Genomic DNA, 21045 nt, shown 5'->3' on the forward strand with positions numbered 1-21045 from the left:
GAGTTATAGTCAATGATGAAAATTGCTTAATACTAGTTTTGGCTTCTAATTAGTATGAAATACTGCAGATATGGCAATATCCAGAGTATATTTTAATATTATTTATATAAGATGTATGATGGGCTGTGTTGAATGGTTCAAAGTGTTTAGTAATATATTTGTGGCTACTGTCATTATGTTCCTACTGTATTTCCTTGGATGGATAGAGGCGTATGACAACTCATCAGCAAGCACACGATCTCCCCCAATCCATGCATATGGCATCTTCTTTTTCTATGTTGACTATTTTAGGGTCTGTTTCTGGCTTGTCACAACATATATGTGAAGATCAGGCATCCCGTGGATTTTTATTTCTCTGTCATTCCTCTTCTCCTCCTTCTCTCTCCCTCTCCCCTGCTATCCTCCTTTCCTTCTCTCGAGCCTCTTTCCTTCTTCTCGTCCTAACTCTGTTCAGTTTTTGCTGACTGGGTGCCTGGATCACCTCCAGAGCCTTACAGGTCCCAGACTCCCTCGCCAGTCTTTTTAACTTGCCTCCGGGCCGCTGCACTATGATCAGCAGTGCTGCACTTTCAGCTTACGCTGCATGAATGGGGCATCCTCTCTGCATATACACCAGAGCCCTGCTGGACTGGGCGCACTTGTTCCCCCTCATTCCCCGTCCCTCCGTCTGTAGACGTGCATTTCCTGAATGCATTAGAACTAGTAAGTTTGTTTTGTCCTGTTCCCATTCCTAGCTTGATCGCGACTATAACATTTCATCCACTTGCAATAGGCGAAATGCCGTCAGACCTAGTACGTTAGTTATGTTTTGTTTAGATCATTCAGAAACTTCAAGGCCTAAGAACGATTACTGTATTCCCTTGCTCCCTTCCCGCCTTGTAGCTCTTTGAAGCACTCCACTTGTGTATAAGCACTGTACAAATAAACAATTACAATTACTAGGAAGTCAAGTAAATGCCTGCTTCTCTGATACTATTATAGTCCGAAACAATCCATGCACGTTCAATAATAGTAACAATAATAATAATAGTAATAATAATGATATGTATATATTTCCTCACTAAAGCACTTTACATATAACAGTGGACACATGGCACTCATTTTACGACCTCAGAAGAATGAAAGGCTGAATTGGCCTTGCCCAGGATTCATACCTACGACTTGCAGATCACACACAGATCTCATCAGCGAGTCCGTAACCTACTGAGCTTCCTTACGAATGCCCGCATAAAGAGATGCAAAGGGACGGCCAATGAGAAAAGCAACATCGGAAACCAGGGTGGCGCAAAGTCTTTAAACATGTTGACATGCTTTACTTGGTGCCCCAACGTGTTGCACATGTGCTTGTATGCAAGCCTGCGCTAACACACCTCAAGCGGATGGGTGGTGTTTCCCGAATTTCAGACAAAGATACATGAAAATCCCCTCCTGGGATACAGGGCCTGATTTGCACGGCGTTTTTGAATGGGGTTTTCCCATAGGAAAACGCTTTTGTAATTCACGTCCATAATCTTTGTGTGAGAGTGAGACGTGTGTTACCATCACAAGATTGCCTTGTTAGTAAGATTTCCACCACCCCTCGTCTAGAGAGGTGACTGGAAAGAGCATCAGAGCGGAAAGCCCCTGACTGCCAAGTGGCTCCCAGCATGCAATGGTTCCAAAAGAAAGTGTAACATAAAGCCTCCTGATTCCTACCATTCAGAACAACTCGCTGCGCTAGAAATGCCTAAATCCATGGCATCACACAGCATGGCCAGTCAAGACATTTAAAAGAAGCTTGCAGGGCTTGGATTCGATTTAAAGTTATACATATCTGTGTTCTACTTAATGCAAGATACGGTACAATTTAATAAAGCTTTTTTTAGCAGAAAACCATCGACGTTTTACTTCATTGCTTCCCAACATATGCTCTCTATAATATGAAACAAGCTAACTACAACTGCAATTCAGAAAGTGTTTTAAAGCCCAGCTTTTCATGGAGATTGTCTCCAAAAGAAGTTAAATATTTGCCCTGCCACAGCAAGGTGCAACCTCAGCTGGCCGGTGTGCTCTTGCTGTGTTGGATGGCTGGATTGTCGTCTTTAGTGGCCACAATATTACCTCTGGTCCTATATAGTGTTGATCTTGTGTGCCTACATACTACTGATTGGTGTCACTGTGGGCATGGACTTTGGTGGTGGTGGTGTGTGTGTGTTTGTGCATACGGCCTGGTGGTATCCAAGTCAGGCCTTTGTTCTCTTGACACACTTTTGCTTGCCAGGCTGAGGTATGCAATATAAAAATATGTTAGTATGCACAAACGTACATTTTTTTAGTTATTCATTAAATGTTTAAAGCTTTATGCCAGTAAGACAGCTCAGCTGGTTTTGTGCTTTGCTACTGAGTTCTGTGCACGATCTGAAGGTCGCAGGTTTGAATTCTGGCAAGGACAACTCAGCCGTTGATCTCTCTGAGGTCGATAAATGAGGCCCAGCCTTGGTTGGGTGATAATTGTATGTAAATATGTTCTATGAACAGTGCTTTGGTGAATGTGCTATATAAATCATAAATCATGATCATTATCCCAAACCACTGTACAAAATTACAAAAGAGTGGAACAAATATTATTTATTTATGAAAATAGAGGCATCTTACATTCTTAAAATCTCTAAATGACAAGGTGATTTTTAAGGATCAGAAAGAAGACAAAGTAGAGGCTCTATGAAAAGTGTAGCAAAGAGCATTTTGATGTTTGAGGAAGGAAAACATTCAAGCAAACTAGGCACAGTGAGGTGAGGAACAGCTAGTAGAAAAAAACGGATCAGAACCAAAGTAGATGAGGAGAGGAGTGTTGGAAGCATTCCTTAATTAAAGAGCTGTTTTGGTTATATAGCTTTGAGGATAACACATCCTTTCCCCAGACATGCCAGCCCCACAGAATACAACAAGGAAGGCCAACAGGTCAGGTGTAAGGCAAGAGGGTCACTGCTGGCTCTCTCCTAAGCTGTGGAAAAAAGAATACAGTAGACGGTTAAGAATGGAAATATGCAAACATATCCAAACTTCCCCCACCCCCCTTTTTCTTTCAAGTTAGAAAGAGCATTGTACATTAGAGGGAAGGGTGTGACTCCAGGAAACTTACTAAGTAGTATACCACCAGCAAAAACGCCTGAATCCATAGGGCCTGACATTCCTATGAAGATATCAAAACGAGTGTCCAGGTATCACTGTTTTATTACACGGCACACTGTTAATGACTCCAATCAAGCAATCCCACTAAGTCAGTGCCTGGTCTGGGATGCCCAAGGGAATCCCTTATTTATATATCTTTATGTCCAGTTTGTCTACTCTGGATGACAACCCTTACATAACACCCCTCTCTTAGAATCCCCCTGACCCCACTGAGCCAAGAAGTAAGTTTGTTTTGCAAATTTAAAGGTTTATTTGAGAATTAAACAATATGTATAGATATCACACTTTTATAATAAATTAATAATTGATATCACACTTATGAATATGAGCAGTAATCAGCAATAGGGAATCCTACAGTAGCACAGTTCTTGGTTACTTATGAATAAGAACAGAGGACTAAGGTAGCAGAGAATGCTTTATATGGTTCAAGGAAATGCAAGGTGGGACAGAATGCAACACAGAAATAATTTGATATGATTTCAACAAGAGATAATGTGATCACTTTTCCTTTTGACAATTCACTCCCCCCCTTTATGCAATATAAGGAAATGGAAGGAGAGCACACAGTTTTCAAGAATACCAACAAAAATGCAATACAAAGTTCCAATTCCCCCCCAGCAAGCTTAGATCAACAGGGATGATTTTTAACACAGGTAAAGCACTTTAAAGGTGGTATGCAAAGAAGGGAAAAATATGCTAAACATTATTTTAATTCCCTCTAGAGGTTCAGGGTGAGTGATAGCTACTTTAAATTAGTTCAGGATCACTTTAGCAATGTTCTATGAATGATTGTCAGGTTGCAAACGAATTTCAGCAAAGGAAAGCAAGGAGCTGCTATTTTGACACGTGAAGAAATTTGAGCCAAATCGCAAATCGCGGCCCCTTTTTCCGAGTGCGTCAAGCGTGATTACAGGAAAACTATAAGGAGAAGCAAGTTTTGTGAAGGTAGATTCTCGAAATGAAATTTTAAAGTTCAGAATGACAGATGACAGTTTTGCAGCTTTGAATCAAAAGAAGGGACATGATTTCTATGGTGCAGTTCTCAATAGGTTAAAATAGTTTGAATTAGATTATTTTTAACTAAGAGATTGGGTTTTGCACAGTCCTGGCTGAGTACTCACACTATAATTTTGAAAGGAATGGGCCTCCGTCCCCGATCTGGTCAGGTTTGGCTAGACTCCGGTACTGGTTCTGCGCACAGCGATCTGGGTCAGCTCTCAGCACTGCACAGTGATCTGGTCTGGGTCTAGTCTCTCTGGATAATTCTGCCTTCTGGGTCTGCTACCGGTTCTGGCAAAAGTTCTTGTCTCCGGAGATTGATGGATTTGAAGTCTGGAGTCTCTGGATGTGAAGTCGTCTGTCAGCGTGCTCCGCAAGGAAATGGAAATTGAAAGCCCATACCTGGCTTCCAGTGGCTCTTTTTATGTGTTTTGAAAATGGGTGGGTCGGCTAATTCTGCATGCCCAACCCTCTCAAAATTTGATAGGTCAAAGGATTCTTTGGTCCCTGATTTGAGAAAGGGTAGTGTGTCAGAGTGATGTCAGCCATTTACGATCTATTGAAGAAACGCCCCTTTGCTTTTACCTTAGAAATCATTTTTCATAACTACACATATTACCCAGATACACAGTTGTTTGACATTACATGTACATATTACAGATTACTTATGGTCCATGCTTGTTCAACTCTGATCTTCCTAAGAGCTTGCATTAAAAAATGACAACTTATTTTCGTTTTTAGTTGATTTACCAATATCGGACGTTTACCAAAAATGGCAAACATGTACACCGCCTTTATACCCATATTCCAGTAAATTTTCATTTTTCTAGTGTGAACCCTGTGTCTGCAATCTCCATAATTCATGGCGTTTTGCCTCAGAACATCGTACGGAATTGAGTTTAGACTCAAATGGTAGGTACAATTACCATTTTAAGGATCTCCAAATTGTACATTCCTGTGTTTGGGTCTGCCCCCAGAAACCTGGGAGTCAGGGATCACATGTCTCTTCTGCCAGGCAGAGCTCTGTTTACAGTCCACACCCAAATTAACATACCCCATTCAATTGCAAGAGTCTATTGTGTCAGCTGAGGTCAGCAGGCCAGGGGGCCACTCTGTATTTGGTTAGCATGTCCATGTGATCTCCTGGATTCTTGTGTGGAGTTCTGAGGTGAGAAGGTTTCCCAGCCTCTTGGACTGTTAATTGAATCAGCCTGTATTCTGTGAACCGCAGGTGTTCATGAATTTTGATTAACCAAAAGGCTTTGAAGTTTCCAGCTGGCTCAGGATCCTTTGGAAACTCCTGAAGTACAGTTCTACTGTGAGAGTTTTGACCGCTAGCGCCGGCTTGTGTCCAAAGCTGGTACTGCACCCATTTTTTTAGGAGTTGTCTTGAATTTGACAGGAGGATTTTGCTTGACAGCTGTAATCCTCACTGCCATTAGTTTGATGGGCATCCTTACAGTAGAGTGGTGATGTGGAACCCCCCACAAGAAGGTTGAATCTTTAGAGTGGTCTTGTGCCCATGATTTTAGCAACTTGTTGACATCAATTAAAAACAGATTTTGAACAAATTGAAATGGACATTTTGATCTTGCACTTCAGAGAAACAGCAGTGATTTCAAGGCGCTTTTGATCTAACAGGCACTGCTATTTTTCCTTTGGCACCACCTTTCACCCCTGGCGCTTCCGGTCCATCACGCTTGCACTGGTGGGTGGCAGGTTAGGCGACCATTTTGGTGTGCGAAAACTGCGCGGTTATCCTGATTCTGGGATAGAATGATGGGCGGCCACAGCTCAATCCCCACATCTACCCAGTCTATTGATTTAGTTTTGTTCTGGGATAGAATGATGGGCGGCGACAGCTCATCCCCACATCTACCCGGTCTATTGATTTAGTTTTGTTCTGGGATAGAATGATGGGCGGCAACAGCTCATCCCCACACCTACCCGGTGTATTGATTTAGTTTTGTTCTGGGATAGAATGATGGGCGGCGACAGCTCATCCCCACATCTACCCGGTCTATTGATTTAGTTTCGTTCTGGTATAGAATGGTGGGCGGCGACAGCTCATCCCCACATCTACCCAGTCTATTGATTTAGTTTTGTTCTGGGATAGAATGATGGGCGGCGACAGCTCATCCCCACATCTACCCGGTCTATTGATTTAGTTTTGTTCTGGGGTAGAATGATGGGCGGCGACAGCTCATCCCCACATCTACCCGGTCTATTGATTTAGTTTTGTTCTGGGATAGAGTGATGGGCGGCGACAGCTCATCCCCACATCTACCCAGTCTATTGATTCAGTTTTTGTTGTCGCCTAATAATTCAACATGGGTCAAAACCCTTGACAACACTCCAGCCAGGGACTCCTTGCCCGACAATGAACGTGGCGTACAATAAAGCGCTTTTTTATTTTTAGTGAACAACGGGTTCTTTTCTGTTTGAGTAGGCCTCCAACCCATCTCGCACCCAACCTCCACAAACACCATGTGTCACAATGGACCAGGAATCAGGCCTGTGTGTATCAATAAGATATTGATTAATTTATTATCTAACGAAAAAGGAAAATCAATGATTTTACAATCACTAATGTTGTGGTAACAAAATGCACCAATCTCAACAAAACAATTAGGTAAAGATATACTGTTAGAATTCGCACAATCTTTAATGGCAACGCAGAAAAAGAGCAATTTTAGAAAAGAGATAACATCAACGGTTTAGCACTCCCTTGCAACACATCCTCTCAAACATTAGCTAACTTTATTCATTTGAATGGAAGACAGTGGCAATGATTAGGGATAGAGAGAGAAAATCGGATTTAGAGTACAGCCCACCACCCCCAGATGGGAAGTCAGCAAAGAAAGTGAAAACTTGTTTTTGGTGTAAAATGGCAGAATGGGATTTTTATTATTACTCACAACTGCTATGGGACAGAATGAAAGGACATTTGTGTTGCTACACATGAGGAGATAGAGACTACTAATCAGCACACCAGGGCAACAATAGAAATAAAGTATGAAAATCGGTTTTGGAAGGTAGCAGATGCAAAAGGAAAGATATATTGGAAAATGGAAATTTGGTTTACACTGGATTCACAATGACAGGCAGCTCAGGGAAGGGCTATAGCTCAGAATAGGAAAATCAGTTTTTATTGACACGGACAGGCACATTACAGATAGACTTTTAGGCAAAAGGGATTGCTCTCAATGGGGCTATGGTTTGGGGTTTTAATAGGACAGATGCAAATAGGAATGCATGGGGTAATGCACACAATACACGGGAAAATTCAGTTTTCAGTTACAAGGAGACTAATTCTTTTGAGGCAACACTTTAATTACTCTAATTATTAAAGAAAGACACCAGGGACAAGGGGGTTAATTTCGAATTTTAACCAACTTGTACCGTGAATTTCAATGGGGGAATTAATTAATTTACTTAAGAATATGGTAAGGATTTACACAGACACTGAGAGGTTTACCAAAGGGAATATGCTAACATACACAGGCTAAACACTGATTCTTCTATGAGAAGGTGGCTGAATTACACTAGCAATGTGAGGTTTTCAGATGGGTTTTCAAATAGGTTTTCAATTGGGGTTTCAATGGGTTTTCAATGGATTCAATGCTATAAAAAGGAAGGGCTTATGCAATTTAGGTCTGGGGTTATTTGCTACTTACAAAGTAAGCCTTGGTTTGGGATTCTGAAAAGCCAGCTGGATCTCAAGACACTCTGGATAGCTATACAAGCGGTCTGGTCACTGCACGCTGCCTTGGTCTGGGATTCTAGAAAGCCAGCTGGATCTAGGGCACTCTGGACAGTTAGGCAAGGGCTCTGGTCACTGCACTCAAAGATGGTATGGTTCAGCTGCCTCCTCTCTGTCCTTCTTCTCCTGTCTTCCCAGATATCTGTCTGTCATTTGACTTAGTACAGTCCCCCTTACATTGCTCAAATGACATCACTCACTTTACAGTCTAGGGGGAGTATTCTATAATTACCCCTACCCTCGGATATAACAGTTTACCATTCTTCTCTCCATCCCTGGCATGATTGGTTCAAGGGAAGAGAGCACCATCTATCTATTTGCATTTATTACCCATATTTGTTCTCTTGGCCACTTTTTGACAAAACCCAGTTATGTCTCATAACTTCATATTTCTACTAGCCCCTTACATATGCATTAGATATGCAGTTTTAGTGGTTCATGGGGAATTAGGTAAGCCGATCGCTAACTCCGTATGAGGTAGCATGGCCCTTTGACACATTTTTGTCATTTTGATAAAATGTATACCAGTTATGATTCTTCAAATGATAAAGCATGTTCCTAATTTCACCTTCCATCTTTCAATCAAATCTCATAATTGTCACATCTTATGAGCAGCCAGAAACTAGTCTTAACTGGCCATTTCAGTCCCCAAATTCAAAGGAAAATGCACTTTAGCTCTTAAAAACCACCTGGAAATTACAGAAAAACATAGTATAAAACAAAATTATTTCTCATTTTAATTGCTACACAAATGCCTAAAAATTGAATCAGTCCTTTAATGTCAACTGGGAAGATCTTTATCCCCCACAGCCAGTGACCAGAGATTTTTGTTACCCCCTTTGAAGTTGTCAGTTGTTTCTTGGTAGTGGGTGCAGGAGGAACTCACACCTCCCAGTCAAGTTTTTAGCCACACATGCTTTCCTTGAAATCCCTGAGCCCCTGCCTTCAAGTCTGGCAGAATTATAATGCACTCAGTACATCACATGTCTTTGCAGGCTGATTCACTAGTAGGTGCGACTTCCAGTGGGAAGCGGGGCTTTCAAATAAGAAGTTTCCTGCCTGAGCCCAAAAACAGTTTATTTCAGGTATTATGAGCCTCTTCCAAGGTGATTGAAATCTTGTGGATGGAAACATAATGTACATTACTTAGTCAACCCCCCACAGCATATTGCCCTGCCATATCTGTGCGAGCAGAGCAATCCTTTCACAGTGGCTTTTTAAAGTCATTTTTCTTATTCACACGTGTGCAAGCCATTTTTGTTCTTTGCTTGCAGTGTTTCAAGGGCTGCTGTTCAAATGAAATGGAAAGCAAAAGCTGTGTCGGGTTGTAATGTTGAAATGTTGAAATGTTGAAATCCTTGCCCCTCATGTGAATTAAAAATAAAACAAGTCTTTTTTTGGAATGCAGTGCATAACTTCATGTCATTCATGTGAATCAAAAGCAACGCAGGGCTGTTTTTGGGTTGCAGTATTCCAATGCTTGCCACTCATGTGACAAGGAAAGCAAAGCACAGGCATTTTTGGTGACAGGGTTTAAATGTGATGTTTCAGGTTGAGGGGATTTCTGTTTAGGGCCTTAAATGCACCCCACACAGGGGCCCGAAAGGTGGATTGTGATGATAAATAAAGGATCAGGACCCAGCGTTAGGGAGAATTCTAGGCTAATTTCCCTTACCTACTGAGTCCCTCAGCAGCTTTGCTGGATTTCTAGGATGTATTTCTTTCACCTGGTTAGAGTGTGAGCCATTTTTCCCCACTCTTACATGTGTTTTGCTCTGTGTGTTTAACATGTTTGTGTTCATAGACTGTGGAGCCTCACCTACTCCACAGGCATCATCTTTTTACTGTGTGTTACACAGCACCTTCAGTGCAGTGACACAGGGGTGTCTTTTAAACTTCCCAACTCAGACTCCATTTTCTGGGACTGACTACTGTCTCCCAGAACACATAAAGTTGCCATTTAACTTTATTGGCCTCTGTAAAACCACAGAACCAGTACAAACCATCTTACATGGAGTACTGTAAAAGGTTAATACTTATCCCTTTGTGTCTGTTTCTCTTGGAGCATTGTTTCGCTCCCTTTTCATCAAGACTTGGCTGGTGGCAGTGGTAACTACCCTATTCTTCCTACCGCGGTTATCTTAAAAAACCTTGGTATTGTTTTAGGCTTGCTTGGTAGCCTCGAACTTGGTAGCCGCTAGACCATATATGTTTTATTACGGTTATGGCTGGGTTTATTCACCATTTCTTTTTGTAACAGTCTTTCTCGTGTTTTACTCTGCGCGCCAAACCAGGTTTGATTTCTTTGTTCACCGTCTTTTCACAGACTTCTACGCAGAAGCCCTCCTTAGGCACCTGTATGTCTGGGGGAGGCACAGGATATGAGGGAGGGGTTTAGGACTCCCTGCACAGGGTCTCCTTGGAGACCCATGTCGCACTCTGAAATGATTGGCTGTGGTGACTGTCCCGGCCGGACAGCCACCCTGCTGTGTGATTGACAGCCTGTGTGAATGGGGGAAAACTGCATAAAAAACAGGTCTCTGGGTTTGGAAAGGCAGATTCGCCACTGGAACGAAAGAACAGATGAGGAGCTGACAGAAGTGGACCCCTACCACGACTGAACCGCCCAGTGAAGCCCTGCAGCAGGTCCGAATCCTTAAACTCCAACGACAGAGAAGATCCTCCGGGAATCTTCTTCCCCTGAGCTGGGTGGACCAACCAGTTCACCCAAACGGCAAGCCAGGACTCCCTCCTCTGTTTGAATTTGCTGTACAGAGCTACAGTGGGCCGAATAGCCAGGAAGGTCGGACCGTGCTTGGGTTTTAAGGAGCACACCTTTTATTTGCTGCGTTGCTCTGCTGCTGGTTTCTTCCCTGGGTAGTGCAGGACCTTCCATTCGTCCTACTTCGTGTCAGTCTGACAGTCGCTTCAGGAACAGTGAGCCTGCAGGAACTACCAGGATCTTCCGCCTCAGCTACTTCTTCTCCATTTAAAGATACTGTGCAAATCCGGTTGTACGTTTCGTTCAGCCGCAGTGAAGGTGTGTGAAACCTTTCGCCAATTCGAGGGCTTGTCCTTACCTTCTCTTTAAACTAACTTTTCTGATGACCATCTTCGTCCGGAACACTTGGCAAAGACTTAACCTCAAACTACCCTGAACTGTGTGATCTTGAGCAAAAGACTTTTGTCCTATTGACTTTGGCTCTAAGCCTATTTGATTTGATTCCATCACTGTAGTTCCTCTTTCTAGATTGCCTTGCTTACTTACCTGTTGGTGCTGCTCACTTTTAGCCTAACTTTGTTTTTCCCTCCCTTTTTAAACTGATGGAGTGCCATTTTGCTCACACTTCGTTTTGAGTTTAAACTTGTCCAGAATCTATTGGGAGTGGTGTGGTGTATTGGTAACATGATTTTTCAACTGCTTTACTTTAGTGAAATGTTATACAACTGATGTGTAAATAAATGTATATTCTTTTACTCAGATACCTTGAGTCAGTGTTTGTTTGAATCATAGTAATTGCTGTCCTTTGTGTAACTATTTGATACTGCTCACTTACTCTTGAGATATGTCTGGCTGCTCAGCCATCGCTAAAACTTTTACTGTGTAGTACGGGCTTGTACCAAAGGTGAATTTGTACTGTCAATTGTAGTCTTAATTGTGTGTGGTGTTCCCAAAGGGTACTGCATATAATTCGGCCTAACACCCAGCAGATTAAGGGAGATAGTAAGGGAGAGAAGAGAGGAAAAACAGGGGCGTGAAATAGTGCAGAGATCAATCTTGGCAAGGAACTGCACTGACAAAAATACACATTGATCCTGAATACCACTCAACAAGGGCAACACATTAGTTGTGGTTAAAATCCATGTGTTTACAGTACAATGTGAGGGGAGGATCCATATGCAGGATGGATACAAAGAAATCTGGTGAGTCCCAAGAAGCCATGATGCCAATCAGCAGAATATTGGAGATTAGAAAAACAGTGACAAGAGGTCAAAAGAAGAAGCACAGAACCCACTCTCGCAAACTTCCTTTCTCTGTTTTCACAAGCTGTGATGCTGGAAATGCATCGGAGGGATGTGGCCCCTGTATCCTTGTCCTGTATTGCTTTATCATGTATGTTCTGACATGTGTTCCGTGCAAGAGTTCATGTGGGATTCCTGTTGGTGTGGATCTTCCTGTATTTGATTCGGTTAACAGATCCTTGGGATACCCTTATGGCACCCATGGGTTGGAGTACAACCCTGTACTCCTAGTATATGTTTTTGGGCACCTGTGTGTGGCCCACAGAGCAGGGTACAGGCTGTTGGCAGCTCTGTGCTGAATTGACAGGTGCCCTGAGCGTCCTCAATTTTGGGATGCCCTGGCCCTGTCATTGGAATCTGTGGATTCCTGGTAGGAAACAAGATGGCCCCTGTGGCCTCTTGCATTCTGTCACCTGTTACCTTACTGTTCCCAAAGTCCCAGGAAGCCCTCACTCTGTCCGTTCCCCCTGACTTGCTATTGGGTGGAAGTTCCATATATGGTGTCGTGGGGAAGTCCAGGCCAGACTGGCTGGAGCCTTCCCAATAACTGTACGTTGTGGGTACACCCTTGGGGTGGGATCTGGGCGAATGGAGTGTTTGATGAATACGCTTTCTGTGTTATGGGTGTCTAGTATCTGGTGGTTGACAAAATGACTGAGACAGCCCTGCACAAAACTGGTATGAATGCATTGTGTAGTGCTGAAGGGCAGAGATCTTGTCCAAATCCACATTCTGTGTTGTGAGTGTCTGGATGGAGAAGAATGGCCTGAATGCACTGTGCGCCTGATTGGCTGCCTGACTGCCTGAATGCCCTTCTGAGTGATTGGTTGCCTGAGTGTGACCCAGCAGAGTGAATGGGAGATCAACAGTATATATGGGGGCCACTCACTGCTAGAAATCGTTCAGAAGCTGAAGTAGAAACTGACATTGAAACTGATGCTTAACTTTGAAGCCCACTGGAAAAAGAAGAACTGCTGCTGCTGTCTTTCACTAATCTGAAAGGTGCTGTGCCTTCAAGGAACTGATCCAAGAGATGACCTGTTTAGGAGACCTCTCACGGAGGTACGAGGAACCATTGTACACCAGCAGATCTTTGCCAAAGCTCCCTGGTAGACAGACCTACAAAAGGCTGCTGACCGGCGAGGAGAATGAAGAGAAGCACTCGACAGCCGTCCACCGTCGATGACTGCCGTAGCCGACCGCCGTCGCCGACCGGAGCCGCTGTGCTCCTTTACCTAAGAACATTTGATCCAAGGACTCCCTTGTTCATCACCGTCGACCGCTTTCGTCCTGCCGTAGACGACCGAGGATAATCCGCCGGTGGTTTTCCCGCCACCCGAAGACCGCAGACACGCCGGACAACTCGACGCCCTTGCTGGGCCAAAGTTCTTCAGTAACTCTTTGCAGATACAAACACTCGTCATCGAGGTGCCCCGCACGCCTCAGCTTGCAGGATATTTTTGACTATCCGTCAACGAGCAACGCAAGAACCGAAGCTGCTGTCACCATGACAGTGTTCACCCTTTTCTTCATCGAATCTCGACGACCCGTGGCTCCTGCCTGAAAGGGAGTGCACTCAAGAAGGGCCCGTCGACGACTTATCGAAGAACTCTATGTAACCAGGTACGTTGGGGTTGTAGATCTATTTAGAAGGAAATAAGGCTCTTGAGAACACTATATGGACTGGGCTTGTACGATATATCTTTATTTAAAGGTTGCCCAGGTGGCGGGATCCTCATACAGATCTGTGTCTGGTTGGTAGGGACCCAGTATTCTGCCTATTGTTCTAACCAACTACTTTCCTCCTAAATCTATCTTTGGTTCACTGACTTATTGATTTGTGTGACATTTAAACTGCACAAAGTTAATGCACTTCAAAGGAATCAAAGTAATTGTGGTACCACGTAGAATTGTGTATATATTTGCCATTGTAGATTAATGGAGCACAAAGTGAGTTATTGTGATTGTGTATATAACCTTGAACCATAATTATATAAAGATTGTATTTTAACTAATACAGTGTGTGGATTTTCCTTTGTGGGTGCTTGGGGACTACACTGTACTTAAGAACTAGCCTGCATCACCGCCTGAGAGCTTATGCCTTGATTGCTCGAATTTGCTACCAAATAGAGAATCTTGGCTGGGGTCCTCTGTGCCTCTTCTCTGCCGTATAGAGAGGAGTACAGACACCCGCCTCCGGTTGCTTTACACACGCAAGTTAGGTGTCATTTGCTCTCTCCTTCTCCTTGCACAGTTCTATCACTGCCCGGTACTGACATGCTGATCCGTACAATGTTCAACCATGTCTCCCATTCCATGCTAAAAACTGCTGCTCTTTTCAAATTTGTTCTCACCTTAATCACTGTTCTCCCCTATTGTTTGGAGTGCCAGTCTAGTAGCGGGCTCGATGTCCATATTCCTCTATGGGTTTACTTTTCTGTCTTTCTCCCTGTGGCTCTGTTTCTTTTGCCTTCACTGCTCTCCGTTAGATTTCTTTTGGCTGTCACCAAATATTTCACCTTTTCTGTAATGTGCTTCAAAGGGTTTTTCCCCTCACTCTTCTAGTATTTATTTTTGGTGCCATGTCTTTACAAGGACACCCAAAATAACGACATTATTTGAAAACGACACCAGAATAACGTGTTTTGTATTAAAGAAATGTGGGAGGCCGCTCCCAAGCCCCCCCCTTTGCTAGTGCCTTACCCTCCCCCAACTACCCACACCCCTTTTAATCCCTTAACCCACCCCCATATTTACCTTTAATAAAATAAATGATGCTTTCGTTATAAACACTGCATCCCTTTTTTTATATGTCTAATCATCCGCTCAGTTTCGATTTCTATTAACAGTTCCCAGACCACCAACAGTGTCAGTTCCCCTTTCTTATGGCTCAAAAACACTTTCATGCTCCATCAGGCCTTTAACCTCTTTCTCTCTCCACATCTTCTATAACTCTCATCGGCCCTCATTACGACCCTGGCGGAAATCGCGGTGCTAAATGCACCTCGGAGCACGGCGGAAAGCTGCCGATACCGCCATGGGGGTTGGCGGATTTTCCGCCCCATTCCGACCTTGGCGGGGCGGTAAATCCCCAATCCCCATTTTACCCTTCCCCATTCCCATTTTTGCCCCATAGGGTATAATGGGAGTGGGGAAGGAGTTAATTACGCCACCGTAAAGTACGGTGGCGTAATTAACTACAAGGTCCCGTACCGCCATGGATTTCTCCGCCCGGAAAAACCAGGCGGAGAAAGGCTCCATGGCGCTACGGGAACTCGTAGTAGGGCGGACGGGTCCGCCACGAATACCGCTGGCGTAAACCCACTCCGCCAGGGTCGTAATGAGGGCCATCGTCCCATACATTACGAAACTTGAATTCTACGGTTTGTGTTATGTTTAGCACTTTGGCGAACATGCTATAGAAGCCACAAATGGAAACGTACAAACTGGCCGTGTTGAGTGGCTATATCCCATTTCCTTTTGGACCTGGTGTGGCCCCTCCTTGATCTAGCAGGCAACCCTGAATAGAAACAGGCAGAGAGGCAGGGACTGCTGCGACAGCTATGTGCGCCTGCGCAATGGTTGGGCCGGTACTTCGCAGCCAGCCGGGCAGACTCCAGCAGACATTTGTAACATGCACATAGAGGCAGCATTAAACCACTCGTGCAGCATATGGTCACCATGTAAGAGTTCTTCATTTGCTCATTTGTGTCAGTAAAGCTCTATTTGTATCACTAATTCCACTGAAACCCTATTGTTTGTTAGAACTCCTCTTAGTCATGCTTTTAAGACTGCACTGAATCTGAGAGCGTTTAGCTTCCTAATGCCATATTCTTCTGCGCGTGCCATTAAATTGAGTGAACCCAATACATGTTATTAACAACCCTACAACAACGGTAGTAAAAAGTACTATATTAAATTATTATTCCTGTTATTATCATTATTAATATTATTATGAGCTGTACTCAATGTATGATACGCAAATCTATTGCTCTCTCACTAGTGTTCACTCTCTTTCTCTCTCTTTCTTTGACACTGTCTATCCCTCACCTTTTCTCTGACTCACTCTGTGACACTGTCAGCTGCATGTTTGATAGAGCCAGTAAAGCTGTTGTCAACAGCTGTGTGACAAAAGCACATACACAGATGCATTGGGGAAAGCAGAGTGTTTATATATTTTTTTTTTGTAAAATCACCTTTTCTAAAAAACAAAAATAAGGAATATATTTAATTGTATTAACTTTGTAAACTCATTTTTAAATGTTACACTGTTTATTTCGAATGATCACTTTCAGTATATGGTTCAGTCATAGCAGGAATGTTATCAAAACTTGCAATAACAATAACAAATATTTTCAGATAAAAGACTTTCCTTCAAGGATGGCCAGTCTGGTATACTCTGTGGCGAACCAGAAGAAGGACTCAGACTACAATGAGTCATGGTGCAGATTTGTTTATTCCAATAAAAATAAAAATGCCTACCTGGCCCTAACGCTACGAGGGAAGTTCCCTACCTTCTAAGGATGCTCATCAAAGTCCAAAATTAGAGTCCTCAGTCCAAATTCCTAGTTATTAACTGGCCCTAACACTTTAGAAAAATCTAACTAAAAGGAGGCCTGCACAAAAGCCTCAGAATGGACTTCTTCTTGGCCTGTCTCGTCGAAGATGTACCATCAGTGTCAGAGTTCCTTATCCTAATATCCTTTTTTTTTCTTTTCTTCTTTCTCTTTTTCTTAACTAGTAGTACTAGTGTGTTGTGTTTGTTATTGTGTTAAGACCAACAAATCTAAATAAAAAGGAAAATAGAATGAGTAGAATGTCTTTACATAGTACATAGTTCTTCTATAGAGTTTGTCAGTTGAAATTATAAATGTCTTCTTCTTATATGTTTTCAGGTTTTACCATTGGTTAAAAATCTCCAGCATCCAATCTGCTTTGTACCAGTGGTTAGATCCATCCAGGATTATGTTGCACACACTTCTCTGTATCCTACCTTTGTGGCACTGGTACTCCCCAAAGTCCTGTGGCTCTTTTGATAGGGTTATTGGTTTTCAGTTCAATTAACCTCATCTATTTGTCTGCTTTTCCAGCCTTGGTAACAGACACACGTAGCCGTTTCATTCTCTTGTTCACAGGAGGTGTGCCCATTCAGTTCTCGTACTGTGGGCATCTTACCCAGCCTTGATACACAGTGCTCATATCTCTTCCCCTCTGGTTTACTTGTGCTGCGTGCCCGTTCCACTCTTTCAGACTTTCATGCTGTTGGTGGCATCTCCAGTGGTTACATTCAGTGCTCGTATCTCTCTCATTTTGTTTTACCTGTGTCTTCTGCCCATTCCATTTTTCCAGACTCTCGTAGCATGAACAGCTTCGGCAGTATGTGACCCCAAAGTTTGCAGCCCTCACTGCTGTCTTCCTTTTGGGAGCATTTGCTTCCTTTTTCATGCTCATCTTGTGTGTAAAGGGACTTGCTTTGTGGCGCTCAGGGCTGTGGCTACTTTCTTTCTTGTGGTCTCAGCGTCACTTGCTTCGCTCCAAGGGGTCACCATTGCTCTCTAGTGATAACACTACCAAGGAAGATGGTTTGCTTCCCGTCTTTGTTCCGCTCCTGACCGGATCCGCTTGCTCAGTCAGAGCACACACTACGTAGCATCTAGCTAGTAGGTCCTCCTTCAGCTACGCTACCGTGGGCTCTACGGCTTTGTGTAGCTCTGCCCCTCAAGGACTTATCCACAGAGTCTCGGTATTAGTGATTCTCCTCCTTCCGTCAGAGTTGTGCACTGCGAAGGAGGTCTCTACCATTCACAGTTCTTACTGTGTTTAGATACATCATCAGAATTAAAAAAGGTGTGTCCTTCTTCCTTGACGGCAGCATTCAGATGAAACACAGCATTACCAGAAGCCAACCGGCTGGAAGGAGGATCACTGGTAGTTGTGGTCAAAACAGGAGAACAAACTGTTATTTTTAAGTCGCATGCAGGCAGATAATTTAGTCTGCTCATGGAGCTGTCATAGGACTGGCAGTCCATGTCCCTGACAGGGGAGTCACTCCCATTGGGGTTCTGGAGGTGCAGACTCATCTCCCTAACTTCACAGGGGATGTCCAAATTCGTCACTACTCCTAATGCACTCTTGTGAAATAACCCTATGCAAAAGTTGAAACTGAAGAATAAAACCAGTAAGGGTTCCGACATGCTTTGCATAAAGAATAGAGCATTTTCGAGATATAAGAAGGACCATAGATCTTTAAATTTGGCAAATATGTCTGTGATAAAAGGGTTGTATTCTTGAACCAATAAGTACATTCTAAACACTTCGTTTTGGTGCTCATGTTATTTTTCACAGCACTCACCTTAATAATAAAATGTTTGTAGCATGAAACAATATATACCAGTTCAGACAGCTTAAATGATCACATCTGAGGTTACAATAACTGCATCATTAGTCACTCTATTGGGATCCAGTTTCCTAGCCAGGTCTCAGAGTAAGGATGGCTGTGCATATCTACAGCTACCAAATAACAGGCATGCAAAGAGAATTATGTATAATTATAACGGAGGATTACAAGTAAAGGTAGGAGTATTATTATTAGTAGTATTAGTGGTGGTAGAAGCATCAGTATTATTACCACTAGCATTATCTGTAAAGATTGTAATTGCTAATATTGACAGTCACAGATTGTTTCTGAAATGTCCAGCACTGGGGCATGTGGGGGGCCATGACATATTATATGTATGATTATGCCAGTGGACTCCTGCATGCCACATTAATCACTCTTTTGACGCAGAGCCTAAGCCTCCATTTATACATTTGTATTTATCCCCGCAGCGACGGCTGGGCAGACAGGTATGATGTGACAGACGGATACCAGCGGGAAGCCGTTGGAGGAATAACGATCAAGCTCCAGTCCCCCGATGTGAAATGGTTCGATGATTACTACCTGCAGCTGCGGCCGGAGACCAATCACCGGAACCCCTGGTTTCAAGAATTCTGGCAGCACAGGTTTCAGTGCAAGCTGAAAGGATTTTCACAGGAAAACCCAAAATTCAACAAAACCTGCAACAGTAAGAACCTCAGCCTTTTTCATTTTTAATCAGTCAAAAGGCATTTTTGGTCAAATATTTTTGTTTTTCCACACAAAGATAAACAGCGTCCTTTCATAATGATCAAGTTGATAAACGATGCATATATGGGCATGTATATGGTAGAAGTGCAACGTATATATCTTGTAGCTGTCACATTTCTACACATAATGAACATGTTAACATACATTTCAAACAAGAAACACAACTCAACTCAGCTAGAAAGTTTCAGTATCTGTCATAAAACACACAACACAATCCATACTACATAATTAGTCTTCAGGATGAGATGTTGGGAATACTTTTGTTCTTGATTGTAGGGCATCTCGACTACATTATTGGGGGAAGCTATTTGATCATAGGGATTCATGGATGTGTTTTCATCATGGAAAGCAGTCTTTGATGATTAACATATTTTGGGTATTGAATCAGTCACTAAAAAGATTGGAAGGATTATTTTTAGTGTTGAGATCAGTTTGCTGTTAATTAGAAGGTGTCTCTTGGTGCTTGCAATATGCCTTTTAATCACTCAGTGCAGTCTCTTCATTAATGGGATAAGTTCTTGATGAACTCCCGATGTCTCGTGGTGATTTGGAGGAGACCTTTAATGATGGAGAAATTGAAATCATAGACGATGTAACTGATTGACACCATCCTTGTTTGGAGAATCAGATGAAGGATGCGGGCACTGGAAAGACTTTGTTACTGTGTTGTTTAATTAAAGTTAAATAAGGCCTATATTTCCCAATTGCTACGCAGTGTTCCCTACCTCTCTTCTGCTGGTTGCTGTGTTTTTCACAGGGTTTTCTTGGCTTTCTTGTTCTACTCAATAGACCAAGAATAGTCTTTTGTTAGGCTCTGGATTAAGTTTTGAACTTCTTTTAGAGGACTGGTCTTCACCTTGTCCTCTTTCTGACAGATTGTTTTAGTTCTCCCCGGGCTATTTACCTCTCTCTTGTAGGGCTTGAGACCCTCTTCTATATTGTGCTCCTTTCTGATATTTTGATCGGTCAATTTCCCATTGCACTTCACCTCTTCCCAGAGTGCAGTTTCATGTGTAAGTCTTAACTTCCTGAGCGCACCGGTCTATAATAATAAACCTACTTTTTCAGTGATTTCATGTGGGCAATCCTTTGCTTAATGTGTGATGAGCATAGTGAGCCCCAGCATCGCTTGACACACGGGGTGAAGCAGTGTGCGGCCCCATATTTAGTTCTTGTTGGCTATCCAGTGCACAAGAACAGCCTAGGGAGACTCAGAACCTGGCAGCACCCGTGTGTGTGTGAGAAGTGCTCCATGTTCCAACAGTTCAGAACCAAGACGGCCTGGACCAAACAGGCAAATGTGGGCAGGTGGGGGCAAAGCACGCATACAGGCATGCTGCCACTATCATACAAGCAAGTGCAAGCATGCGACAATTGAGTGCTCCAGACATACATACTAAGGGTGCTTGTACCAGGAGGCCTTGCATACAAGGAGAGGAGAAAAGATAAACATCTATGGGACAAAACATTAGACAAAACTCATCCTACCTCTTTTCCCATGCACTGTTACCCAAGGACGGTATCTTTTGGGAGTCACAACCTGCAGCGCTTGATCAGTGAACGGGTCAGAGGGTTAGAAGAAAGAACCTTTTAGCATTTGAGTTCAGGTGCCCAAGAATGCTACCGGTTGCAGTCTCCAGCATCAAACTGTGAACAATAAATATGTGGAGTAAAACTTGGTTATTGACAATTGTTCCATCACAAAAGAGGAAGGATTGATTCCGCCAAGATGTTGCAAGGAGGGATTATGACATAACAACTAGCCATTCTGCAGGGCCAACAGAGACCACCATCAGACTCCATCAACAACTGTAAAAATAGGGAATTGTGGCATCACATATAGCCACATCCTCCAGCTGAACACTGTGTCAATCACCCCACAAATAAAGAGTTGATTACTTCGTGGCTCCATTGCATCATGGCAGGCCCGCTGGGGCTGTCAGTTTCCATGCTACATTGTGAC

The 21045-nt window shown here is 43.2% G+C and overlaps 1 protein-coding gene across 6 annotated transcripts in view; it reads left to right on the plus strand.

The window, feature by feature from the left end:
• Positions 1-21045, plus strand: part of GRM5 (glutamate metabotropic receptor 5) — a 1801008-nt gene that overhangs the window by 1188493 nt on the left and 591470 nt on the right. For all 6 annotated transcript variants that reach the window (XR_011284099.1, XM_069639438.1, XM_069639437.1 and 3 more), the window contains exon 4: positions 18785-19020. Coding sequence is in view for 5 of the 6 variants with exons in the window: in XM_069639438.1 (XP_069495539.1) it covers positions 18785-19020 (236 nt within the window). In the remaining variant the exon portion in view is untranslated. The remainder of the gene's footprint in view (positions 1-18784; positions 19021-21045) is intronic.

This window comes from Ambystoma mexicanum, chromosome 7q (genome assembly GCF_040938575.1).
Source record: "Ambystoma mexicanum isolate Mex_15411 chromosome 7q, UKY_AmexF1_1, whole genome shotgun sequence".
Classification (NCBI taxonomy): domain Eukaryota; kingdom Metazoa; phylum Chordata; class Amphibia; order Caudata; family Ambystomatidae; genus Ambystoma; species Ambystoma mexicanum.